Here is a 12,629-nt window from a genome sequence, read left to right on the forward strand (position 1 = left end):
TGCCTGCCCGGGTGAGCGGCTGTCCCGGCCCGAGGCAAGTCTCAGGGGCTCTGCCATCCCCCCTCCTGCTGCCCAGATGGCAGCCGGTGTGCGTGGGGGAGCCCTGGCCTTCCCCCTGCCTCCCCCGACATCTGTCGTCTGCCTCGGCAGGAAGCCCACCCCAGGGAGGGTGCCTGGCAGGAGGGGATATCTGAAGTGCTCACCTCCCAGACACACAGCTGCCTCGGGGCCAACTCCTGTGTGTGCCCAGGGCTGGGGCAGCCTCGTGGACTCTTGCCACCCAGAAGCCAGGGCTGCGACCCGCTCCATGACGGGCCTGAGGAAGGGGCTGTGCTGTGGGGAAAGTCTCCGGCGTGCACGAGTCTTGGAACACCCTGGTGCCCTTCCCCCTCAATCTCGGGAGCCCCCACCCATCTGCTACCATCATACCCTGCGGGCCAGGCAGAGGCTAGCACCGAGGGGCCTTGGCTGCCAGGTCTGCCGACTCAGGACACTGGGGCCCCAGCGTGGGGATCTGAGGATGCTGATAATAATCTCAACAAGAATAGTAATTCGTGTTCACTGAGCACCTTCTTGTATTAGACAATGTATTAAATTTATTTAATTCAACTCTCAGCTCTGCCACCTGCTAGCAGTGGGACCTAGGATGAGTCATTTAACATTCCCAATGCCTCAGTTTCCTCTTCTGTAAAATGAGGGTAACAATGGTGCCCGCCTTACAGGCCTGTGCTGGAGTTAGGAGCCCACACGCAGAAGGTATCTGGCAAATGATGATGATGATGATGGTGATGATATTCCCTGGACTAGTCATGTGCAAGGCCATCTTTTAAGCAGTTTGCAAGTATTAACCCATTTGATCCTCCCAGACACCCAGTAAGCTACGTACTTTAATGATCCTCATTTTTTTCAGAGGAGGAAATGAAGCCCAGAGAGGTTAAGTGACTTATCCAATGTTGCCCAGCCCCTAAGTGGCAGAGCTCAGCTCCACTGGCTCGAGCCCTCTCTAGTAGCTGCCGGTATTTGGCTGACTATGTCCGTGGTTGGGTGATCCCTACTTGTGAGTGGTGTGGGGGTGGCCAGGCTGGTGTCCCCAGAGTCGGGCCCCTGACGGCCGTGTCCGTGTCCAGTCTTTGTCCAGGCCAACAAGTTGCAGCAGCACATCTTTGCCGTGCATGGGCAGGAGGACAAGATCTACGATTGCTCGCAGTGCCCACAGAAGTTCTTCTTCCAGACCGAGCTGCAGGTGAGTGCCCTCGTCCACTGCACGCCCCTCCTGGGGCTCTTTAGGGCCCCCAGGGGCACCAAGGGTCTTGGGGTAAAGCCAGGATGGTGGAGTCTTGTACTTAGCCTCACCCCCACCCAAAAAGCAACAGGTGCTTGGTGTGGCCCCAGTGGCAGCCCTCGTGGAGGCTGGCGTGGGGTGGCCTCCTGGCCCTGTTGCCCAGCACTCTCAGATGAGCCGAACTGGAGCAGCCTGGTGAGGAGTCAGAAGGCTCTCGGTGGTGGTGTTTCTGTGCCAGCCCCTTCCCCTCTTGGGGAGCCTGTTTCTCCACCGATCTTACGTGATGATGTTCAGCGGAGCTTTGGATCTGTGGCTGGTGGTCTCTGCAGCTTGCATGGCTGAATCCTGGGGCTGTGTGCGGCCAGGACCTGGATCTGGGGTCTTGGAGCCTCCAGCCCGGGAAAGCCGGAAAAGTGAGAGCAGTCGGGTTGGGCCCCAAGTCAGAGGAAGGGGTGCCCACCACGGGTCCTGAGGCTGGTGGTGCCCTCGGGTGCAGCACAGTGGCCCTTGTGAGGGGACGCTGCGTGGATCGTCCTCCCCAGGCCCCTGCAGCCCCTCCTCCTGGTGTCCTACCTGTTACGGGTTTCTGAGGCTCAGACCTGTGTCCAGGTGAAGCTGCCTTCTTGCCCGCTGGCTTTTGCAAGAAATTTTTTTTTTTAAAGTTCTTTATTTTTTTTATTTTTTTTATTTGAGAGAGAGAGAGAGTGAGAGAGAGCATGAGAGGAGAGAGGGTCAGAGGGAGAAGCAGGGTCCCTGCTGAGCAGGGAGCCCCATGCGGAACTCGATCCAGGGACTCCGGGATCATGACCTGAGCTGAAAGCAGTCGCTTAACCAACTGAGCCACCCAGGCGCCCTGCAGGAAATTCTTGTAACACTGGATTGGTCACATGTCCACCCAGAAATACCATGCGCGTGCGCGCACACACACCGAATACCACACGCGTAGCATAACCATGACGCCTGAAAAAGAAGTACCACATGGACGTGCCCAGAAATACCACACGTACGTGCAGGCATGCCTCGATACCGTACACAGAGAATAACACCACTTTCCACAAACAGCATGAGGGAGGTGGCGAATCAGACACCAGCCCTCAAAGCTTCCTCTGGGCAGTTACATGCATCTCCCTCTCTCGTGTTGGCTTGCCAGATCCAGTCATGTGGCTGTGCCCAGTTTCAAAGGGGACGAGGAAGGTAATGCTGCCCTGTGCCCAGAAGCAAAGGAGAGCTGGAGTTTGTCACCACCCCCCCAAGCACTGTGCACACCGTGACCCACAGGTTCTGCCCACTGGAAGTGCGCCCCGCCTGCCCACCCGGGCGAGTGCTGACCCGGCACTCAGCAGTCACGCCCTTCCTCGGGGATGAGGCTGAGGCCACAGCAGCAGGGTTGAGTCATAACGTCACTGAGGGGCAGCAGTGGGGTGCCCCTTTTCTGGGGTCGAAGGGGTACAGACCTAGCCTGTGCAGCCCAGCGACACAACCTGGCTTGGGCGGTCACCCCGAGGAAATGAAAACAGGCCCCTGCAGGGCTCGGTGGGGATTCACTATCCGACAGTCAGGGTCCCTTCCCGCGGGCTGGCCCCGTGTCAGGCCGGGCAGCGAGAGCTGACTTCATCCTGTCACGCTGTGGGACAGTTAAGGACCTAACTCTATGGACCCAGGCCCAGAGAGGGGGTTCCACTTCCAAGTGCCACCAGTAAGGTGGCGACACGCCCAGGGCCCACCGCTGTTCCCGCCTCGATTCACAACCTGAGCTAAGCCCGGCTAGCTGCCCTCCTCCCAGCTGACCGAGGGAGAGGCGTGCGGGCACCTGAACGGCGGGCTCTGCAGGAAGCCTCCTTGCCCCCGAGCTGGCCGTGCATCCTGCCAAGTGCAGTCTGTGCCCCGCCATACCCTCCCTCCCACCTGCCTGGTGCCACTACCAAACTAGACGGGTCCCCAGAAAACCGAAGCTTTTTATAGCTCAACACGGCAGGCCTCTTTGAAACCCACCAGCTTCGGTAAACTATGATTTACTTCAACTTGCAACTCGCTCAGCCCTCTGGTCCTCCCACGTTGTCCTGGATGCCAAGAAAGGGGTGCTCTCCTCCCTTGTTGGCCTGAAGGTTTTTCCCAGGGATGTCGCCCGGTCCTGCCTTTTGTGAGCTTTCTGTGTATCACTGCGCCGCAGGCCCACCTGATGTGGAGGCCCAGGGAGCTGTGGACCCGCTTCGGCTGCCCTCACCTGGGGCTGCAGACTATCCCAGACATCAGAGTGGTTCCTGTGAGCTGGTGGTTTCCTGGGTCATCCCGTCAGCCTTGAAGGCAGGTCCTCAAATGCCGAGAACTTCGCTAAATTATAGCCTTAATGAGTGACTCTTTTCTGCAAAGAATGTTTTTAATTACAGACCATTTAAATGTGGAAGTGTTGTAGCAACACCAGATCTACGCAAATAACGGCTTTCCTTAAGTAACTTGAATAGCGATTTTCCGGTTTTTGGAGAGGAGGGTTTTTCAGGCATCGAAGTTTTCATCGTCATTACGTCATTACGCAGAACCTGGGGCCGGCGGGCAGGTGCGCTGTTCTCCAGGGGTGACATGTGGGGCTCTGTGTGTACAGCGGGATGTAGGGTCCTTGCTGGGGCCTTGACTGGCTCTCCTGGCTGTATGTCATTTGAGATCCTGTGGGGATGTGTTTGTAGGCACAAGTTACTCTGAGCCGAGAGGTCTTAATATACAAGGCTTAGGATTGTTCTCATAGTAGAACTGGAAATTCCTGCTGTGAATATAGAGGTAACAGATGGGATTTGACCCTGGCAGGCTTGGTCTGTGTCTCAGTGATGTGTCTACCTCCAAACAGAATGTTCTCTTAGGATGCATTAACAGGAGCACAGTTGCCAGGATGAGGGAGGTGGAAGTCCCGTCTGATTTTGAGTTCCTCTGGCTCTGCCCGAAGACTGACATTGATTTAAAGGACTTGGGACAGACTGGAGCACATTCATATCAGAGTGATTAGGAGCAGGAGAGGGGACTAAGCTTTGCTGTCCATTTGTTCAGAACATATGCATGGAGGGCCCACTGTAGCCAGGCACTAGATCTAGGAACTGATAAGACTGTGCTGAATGAGAGAGAGAAACAACCACAGGGCCTGCATTCAAGAGGGATTGATAGTGTCCTGTCGTGGTCACCACAAAGAAGATAAAATCAGGTGATAGGCTGGCATGTGATGGGGATGAGGTTGAGTAATCCTTGGTGAGTGTGGTCAGGGAGGGCCTCTCTGAGGAGGTGGCATTTGAGCTGAGACCTGGCTGGTGAGAAGGAAAGTGTGTGGAAGACAACCATGAGTGCAAAGGCCCTGTGGCCATGTGAGCTGAGTGTACTGCTGGGACGATAGAAGGCAAAAGGCGGCTAAAGCCCAGTAAGTAAGGAGGAGGGGTGTGGAGAGGGCTGGCAGGAGGAGACCAGGTCATGGCGGGGTTTGTAGGACAGCAAAGGAGTTTGGATTTTATCCCCATTGTGCTGGGAATCCAAGTAGAGAAGAAGTATTATCCGATTTCTACCCTGAATCAAAATGTAAGAAGTCTGGTCTTTGAAAGACACTGTTAAGAGAATGAAAAGTCACAGACGGGAAGAAAATATGTGCAAATCACCTATCTGATAAAGGACTTGTATCCAGGACATATTAAAAAAAAAACCCTCACCACTTAATAACGAAGGAGAAAATCCACTGTAAAACAAGCAAAGTATTTCAACACTTCACCGAAGATGTGGGGACACTCAACATGATTATAATTAGGGAAGCGCAAAGAAAAACCACAACACAACACCACCACACACCTAGCAGGATGATCAGAACAGAAGCAAAAAGCTGGCCCTGCCGAGTGCTGGCCAGGGTGCGAAGGGGCAGCCGGAACCCCCGCACTGGTTGCTGGTGGGAGGCGGAAGTGTACGGCCACCTGGCAGAGTAGTTCGTGAGTCCCTATCGAGTTAAACATACGCTTACCATTTGACCGAGCTATCCTCCTGCTACGTGTTTATCCTGGAGAACTAGAAACATGCTCACACCAAAGCCTCCATCCCCCACTGGAAACCCCTTAATTGTCCCTTACCTGGGAACCGATGGACAGGTGTGGTACCCTCAGGCAGTGGCCCACTGTTACACGCGGCCACTTGGATGAATTGCAAGTGCCAACGGATCGAAGCCAGCTTCGAAAGGCTCCATGCTACATGGCTCTATTTACCTGATGTTCCAGAAAAAGGCAAGACTATTGGAACAGAAAACACGGATGGTTGCCAGGGGCTGCAGGTGGGGGAAGAGAGAGGGGAGACTAAGCAGGGTTTGGGTACACATGCACGCACGCACGCACACGCATGCACACACACCCACGCATGCATGCACGCCCAGGGAGCTCAGGCAGCGTGCTAGGCTCTGCGGACCCAGCCTGACTCCAAGGAGCTTTCAGGGAACCATTCACCAGGAGAAGATGCGGGCAGATTGCTGTGGAAGTGGGGGACGGTTGTCTTCAAGCATTTTAAGCTCTGTCCACGTGCATCCCGTGGCCCCAAGACTTGTGGTAGTGGGCAAAATCTCCGGGCGTGCGCAGTCATCACTCTCTGGGCTTAGCTCGAGCAGGATGGGGAATGGACTTGTAGTGACACAGGGTGACTTTTGGTTGCCAAGTGCAGGGAGTGGTGTTGTTTCTGAGGGCCCCTATTCTTTTTTTTTTTTTTTTTTTTTTAAAGATTTTATTTATTTATTTGACAGAGAGAGACACAGCGAGAGCAGGAACACAAGCGGGGGAGTGGGAGAGGGAGAAGCAGGCTTCCCGCCGAACAGGGAGCCCGATGTGGGACTCGATCCCAGGACCCTGGGATCATGACCTGAGCCGAAGGCAGATGCTTAACGACTGAGCCACCCAGGCGCCCCTGAGGGCCCCTATTCTTAAGAATCTAGTGCCCCTTTCTCAAGGTAGTGACACTCTGCCTTCTGCCTCTTTCTGGTTCATACTGTGTTCTCATGCAGCCCGACTTTCTGGGCTTGTCTCTACTAGGAAGAAGTGGCCGGTGCTGCCGTGGCTTCCGTCATTTCTGCTGAGACAGCCGCACCTGGGTATTTCAACAGAGGGGCTCTAGTGCGGGGATTTGGTGACGCAGGTAGCCAGACGGAACACCCAGCCCACCCAGAAGCGGTGACTGCCGAAAACAGCCGACGCGCAGGCCCCAGGTTCTAGATCCCTGGAGAGGGAATCTGATGGTTGAGCTCCGGTGGTTGGCAGTCAGCTGTCCACCCCTGCTCCACTGAACTGTGGCCCGGGGTGGGGGAGGGGAGCCCGCGAACGTCCACTGTGTGGGAAGAATCTCTGCGGAAGGGAGGGAGGGAGGGGGGAAAGGTGGTGAAGCCCCTGTGGGCTGAGGTGTCTGGAGTGCTGCAGTCGGGGAGGCAGGAAGCACGGTCTGTGAAGCAGCCCTGTGTTGGCAGCCTGGCTCCCTCACTTACCAGCTCTAGGCCGGAGTTTTCCTATCTGTTAAATGGGAGTATTAACAGTTCCTACCTCATAGTTGTGTTGCGGGAGCCCTTGGCTCAGTGACTGGCCCACAGGCAACCCGGCTCATAGTATTCACATTACTGGGACCCTGGTTATTAGCATATGATTAGCATGAGGCACTTGAGGGTCAGATGACTTTGCAGGGCCCCCTTCCACTAGGGCTTCCACAGTGAGACGCCGAGTCCCTCCGTCTGTGGTGCCCAGCCACGTGTGAAGGCCGCGGGCGCGGGCCACCCACACTGGGGCGCAGGGAGGAGGTGGGTGTGCAGAGCGGTGAGGCGAGGGGGGAAGGCCACAGAGGCCAGGGCTTCAAGACCCATTCCCACCTTTGGCTGCCTCTGGCCCGGGCTTTTCCACTGCACCGTTTCCCTGGGCCTTGCCCGTGGCTCAGCAAAGGGCAGTATACCGATTTGGTGGGGGCCCTGCGAGACAACTCTGTAAACCACAGACCCCAAAAATGTCAGGGCTGTTGGCCTTGCATTTCCAGCCTCGGGCCTCAGCAGATGAAAGCCTGGGGCCCTCTGGGCCTCTTGCCAGGGGTTAGCTGACCTGAGGGGAGGGGCCGGCTCAGCCGCCCAGCCCAGCTGTCTCGGAATCCCTGTGGACACCTCTGAGCCACAGACCCTGGGCAGGATGGCATGTCCTTCTGTCTTTCCTGAGGCTCACGGTAACCCGTTCTTCACTGTCGCTGAGGGAATGCATGCAGGCAGTGTGCGAATTACTAGCCCTACAGGGCTGGCTTCGGACGGGGTGGACGAGCTCCCCCATGACATTGGACAAGAAATAGTTTGAACAGTCACCTCCCCTGGGTGGCTCCCTCCTGGGGGCCACGCTCTGACCTAAGCATTTTGCACGGATTGTCTCAGCCCAACCCCATGAAGTAGGTCCTCTTATGGTCATGTACAGATATGGAAACTGAGACTCCAAGGGCTTAAGTGGCGTGTCCTGGGTCACTAGCAAATGGCAGAGCCACATGCAAAGCCAAATTGTCTCTGCCACCAAGGCAAACAGAAACCCTCCAAAGTTTAAGTGAATTGCCATTTATATGAGCTAATAGATTTAAATGAGGCCTGCAGTGCTGATCTATAAAAAGCCTTCATGTCAGGGGACCTAGAAACTATTTTAGTAGTTGGGCCGAGCCCGTAGCACAGTGGCAGGAACAGGGGATGCGAAAGGACCCGCGTGCAGGTGGGCCCCGGCGGAAGCGTGCTGGGGCCCGAGCTGCAGTGCCAGGCCTGAACCCAGCGTTTGCTGGGCTGGAGCTCGAGGCCCGGAGCCTGCAAACCTTGTGGCAAGCAAGGGGGTGAGTTCAGCTCAGGCTAGGCTTGGGCAGAGGAAGGATTAGGTCTGGTTGTGGAGACAGGGACCTCAGAAGACCTCAAGCTTCCTGCTGTTGCCATTTGCCCCCTTATGGCAGCCTTGCCGGGTGCTGTCACGGGGAGCCTCGAGCCCGAGGAAGGGTCTCTCTGATGGGGGATGTTCTGGCATTCCTCAGAGCTCAGGAAGGGGGCTGGGCTGGGCTGGGCTGGGGGGAGCAGTGGGTCCGCCCTGTGCCCTGGAATCTAGACTCCCTCATTGACAAAGCGACGGGCCGCAGGAAGCACTCCCCGAGCCGGGGCCTGCGGCGGCAAAGCGGCCAGCCCTGCGTTGAGCGGGCGCATTTAAAGGATTAGCTCACACTGTTTGCTAGTGTGTGCCTAATCATGCCGCTTCCAGCTAAATGATTACAATTGATTAAAAGCAGAGCTAGGTATTCTAACAAGCAACCTGGAGCCTTTCCAATGGGGTGAGCTGGGCCCTGCCAGGCTGAATCCTGGTACCCAGCCAGGGGGAGGTGTCTGTGAGCCAGGGGCGTGGTCTGAGCTCCCCTGGGACCCTTCCTTTTGAGCGCTTGAGAACATTTGGGTTGACCCTTCCCCTCATTCCATTTCCATTTACGAATATGTGCTGACTACTTACTATAGGGGAGCGCCATCACGGGGGCCCAAGGCACAACTGTGAACAGGTCGATACGGTCCCTGTTCTCACCCAGCTGTCATTCTTTGGGAGATACCATCAATAAGTCAGTGAATACATGAACTAGGTCATTTCAGACTGTAGAATTTTGAGGACAATAAAACACTGTATGGTGATGGAGAATGATGTGTGTGTGTGTGAGAGAGAGAGAGAGAAAGAGAGAGAGAGAGTGTGTGTGTGTGTGTGTGTGTGTGTGTGTGTGTGTGTGTGTCTCGGGGCAAGGGTGAGGGGATGTTGAGAATGAAAAACTGGATTGGGTGGTCAAGGAAGGCTGGCATTTCAACAGAGTCCTGAAGGTTGAAAAGGAGCCAGTGTGGTTCTGGGCAACCTTCTGGGGAAGGGAACAGCCAGTGCAAAGACTCAGAGGCATGGACAGATTTGGGGTGTCCAAGGTACAGAGAAAAGGGCAGTGGGGCTGGAGGTGGGTGAACACCTTCTTGCTTCATTCATCTGGGTGATTCGGCGAGATGGGTGCTGCCTGGCTGCCCTTCCTTTCTTCTCAGGCTTCAGGGCTCAGCTCAGGGGGTCCCTTCTCTGAGAAGCTCTCCCTGATTCTCCCTCCTTTAGCGTCTCTGGCCCTGGGTTTCACCCCTTGATCCCTTTGCCAGTGCAGATTGTAATAACTATGTCTACACCTGACTTCCCACCCAAATATGAGTTTTGGTGGTGAAGACGCCCTCTTTCATCCATCCATCCATCCAACCATCCCCGCATGTTTTACCATATTTCTTGAGCTTCTAGAAAGGAGGAAAATAAAGGAAAGAGAACATAAACAAGGAAGGGAGAAAAAGAGGGAGGTTGCAATCGAGGGTTGCAGATTCTAGGAGCCCAGTTTTTAAGTTCCTGGTCCTTATAAGATGGGTAACCGAGGAGCCAGTTTCCTTGCCTGCGCGCTCCTGCCGTCAGATCCAGCCAGATAATTATAACTAATAATAATTAAAAATTAAAAGTGCTCTAGGCAGATACTTAGCATTTGACTCTTTGGCTGAGTTTTCTGTGAGTAGGAGCATCTCCCTCCATCCCACCTTAAAGACAGCCCAGTCCCTGCCACCCCACTGCTGCTGCGAGAGCCGGGCCAGGCTGGGCTCGGCCTGGGACAGCGACAGGGAGGTGCCTGGTGACACCCAGCCATGGTTCCAGTGAATGAGAACCTGTTGCTTGCTTGGAGTAGCCCCCAGTCTGTTCCGTTACGTTCCATCTTAGACATTGGTATCTCTCCGGCCTCAGTTTCCTCATCTGTAAAATGAGGTGAGACCCAGTGCCTTGGGTGGGCGTGAAGATGGAGAGCCCACGTGTGAAAAGCACTTAGCATCTAAGGCTCCCTGTGGGTAAACCACGGCACATGCCAGGGCAGGATGGCTTTGTGACAGGACACCAGCTCCTTTGACAGACGGGGTTCTAGTCCGCGTGATGACACGGCGTGGCGGCGCCCGGCCCGCTCTGTGGACCGGCAGCCTGGGAGCTGCTCGGTGCCCTTGAGCAAGTCCCTGATCGTCAATGGGCCCCAGCAAATGGGGGGTCATGACAGCCCCTTCCTGTGGGTGCTGGGGAGACGAAAGGCAGTGGTCCCTGAAGAGCCTCCAGCACCGGGTGGAGGTTTGGGCAGCCCCAGCCACGGCTGTCATCGTCATCGAGACCGTGGTCTGGGTGCCGTGGGCTTTCGGTTCACTCCTTTGTTCGCTCATTCATTCAATCCGCCGTGCGTGGATGTGCTCAGTGTAGCCCACGGGTGTTCACCGAGCACCTTCTCTGTCCAGATGTGTGCAGGTGTTGGGGACGCACGGAAGCCAAGTCCCTCGAATGCTGTGGGGAGAGGGACGGTAAACAGATGAGGACAAACACAATGGACGCTTGTTGTGTGCTTGCGGCGTAACATAGCATAACATAGAGCCTATCAGCCAGTCGTTTCCTACACTACACATGACCCGACATGACCCAGCGTGACCGCTGTGACGTCACAGGAGGCCTGGGGGACCCGGGCCTTTCCCCTTCCTTACTGTGTCTCCGGACGCCATCTATCTGTGTCTCTCGATCTGTGGGGCGCGGCCTTCCCTGCTCACAATAAAGTGGATCAGCGACATCGCCGTCTCGTTCCACTGCGACCACTGTGGGAGGCTGAGCCTCCTGAGGGGCCATGTGTGGCTGTTTAGGGTCCGCCTCTGGAGAAGACTGAGGGGTGGTCCTCCTGAGTCCGGGGCCCAGGCCTGAGCAGTTCACCCCAACATGGTAAAAATGAGACCGCGTCTCCTGAGTGCTTACTGGGAGCCTGACTGCCTCTCTTCACACGTGTAGTCTTTCGAGACCTCGTGGTGACCCCACACGTGTGGCCTCCTATGATCTCCATGTCACAGATGGGTAAACTGAGGCTCCCCAGGGTCACACAGCTGCTAGAGCTGCAGAGTGTGAACGAGGCAGCCTGACATCTGTGTTCTTAGCCCCGAGGCTGAGGCAGCGGGACTCTCAATCCCTTAGGAGCCAAGGACAGGCCTCTGGGTGCTGGGTGCCGGGTGCCGGGGGCAAGCAGGTCTTCCCTCCCAGGGAAGTGACCCAGCTTCAGGGCATGGGACTGTCCTGCTCCGGGCAGGGGTGGTGAGCAGTGTCTACCGCGGTCGCCGCAGAGAGGAGCAAGGGTGGAACAGGCCCCGGGAGGAGCCTCTGCCTGGATGTGCCCAGATGCCCTCATGAGACCCGGGGCTCTGCCCGCTTGAGCAATGAAGTGTGTGGAGGCCCAGGTGGGGACTGGGGGGGGCTCCCCCCAAGGCCCAGCTCCGGGCAGAGATGGCACTTGGAATCAGCCTCGGGCTGCCTGTCTGCCCATCAGAGCCTGTCATTCATGCCCTAGGGCGGGGGGCCAACCGACTTAAGAGGGGCACCATGCCATCGCGACAGATGGGCACGGGGGAGTTGCCAGGAGCTACCAGGAGCCTCCAGCCAGCGGCCGTTGTGTGTGCCGGGAGCCCAGCCCCTTGCCGGCGCCGTCCCAGCCTGGACCAAATGCCTTCAGTTTCTCAGAAACAGTAATAATACTACATAATCAGTGGGTGCCGGGTGGGTCCAAGGCTCCCAGAGGTTGACCCCGTACAAAACCCTGCCTCCCCGCCCCCTACCCCCACCGACTTAGACAAAGAGGCAGCCGGATGGACAGGAAAGACACGGGCCTTGAGGGCTGGAGGGGGGGATTCTCCGAGTTGCTTCTTGCTGTCACTGCGACCTTGGGCATGCGACCTCCCTTCTGCGACTCATCATCCTCCCTGGGACGTTGGGCCAGAGCTGTCTCTCCTGGAGGCTCCCTGTGGGGCTCAGCAGAGCATTTGTGAAACATGAACATAGTGCCCAGCCAAGGCCGGGGGGTGGGGTGGGTAATGGCACCGGGGTAGAGTTGATGTGATGTTGTTGTCCCGTTGTCACAGATGGGAGACTTGCTTTCATGCCATGTCACACAGCTAGTAAGAGCAGACCTCACCCCAGGACAGGAGAACAGTAACAGAAACAACCCCCAGGCACCATGGGGGGCCCTCGGCATCCATTATCCTGATTCATCCTCAGGACAATCCTATGAAGCCCATGCTGTTATTCTCCCCATTTTGCAGATGGGGAGACTTAGGCACAGCTAAGCAATGGCAGAGATGGGACGCAAACACAGACAGCCTGGTTGGCTGCAGAGCCCGAGCATTGAACCACTCGGCTGATGGCGTGGGCAGGCTTTTTTCTGTCGGTGAGCCCATCCACGGGAAGCACGAGGCCTGCTTTGTCTCTCGATGCAGCAGTCTGCCATCCCAACTTGTTGGGAGCGGGGCTGGCTGCCT

General features: G+C 56.4%; 1 protein-coding gene across 3 annotated transcripts in view; it reads left to right on the forward strand.

Moving 5' to 3' along the window:
* The window catches only part of ZNF423 (zinc finger protein 423), a 324,559-nt gene that overhangs the window by 295,448 nt on the left and 16,482 nt on the right, over positions 1-12,629 (forward strand). For all 3 annotated transcript variants that reach the window (XM_036106326.2, XM_036106327.2, XM_036106329.2), the window contains exon 7: positions 1,128-1,243. In XM_036106326.2, coding sequence (XP_035962219.1) covers positions 1,128-1,243 — 116 coding nt within the window. The remainder of the gene's footprint in view (positions 1-1,127; positions 1,244-12,629) is intronic.

This window comes from Halichoerus grypus, chromosome 15 (assembly GCF_964656455.1).
Source record: "Halichoerus grypus chromosome 15, mHalGry1.hap1.1, whole genome shotgun sequence".
Classification (NCBI taxonomy): Eukaryota; Metazoa; Chordata; class Mammalia; order Carnivora; family Phocidae; genus Halichoerus; species Halichoerus grypus.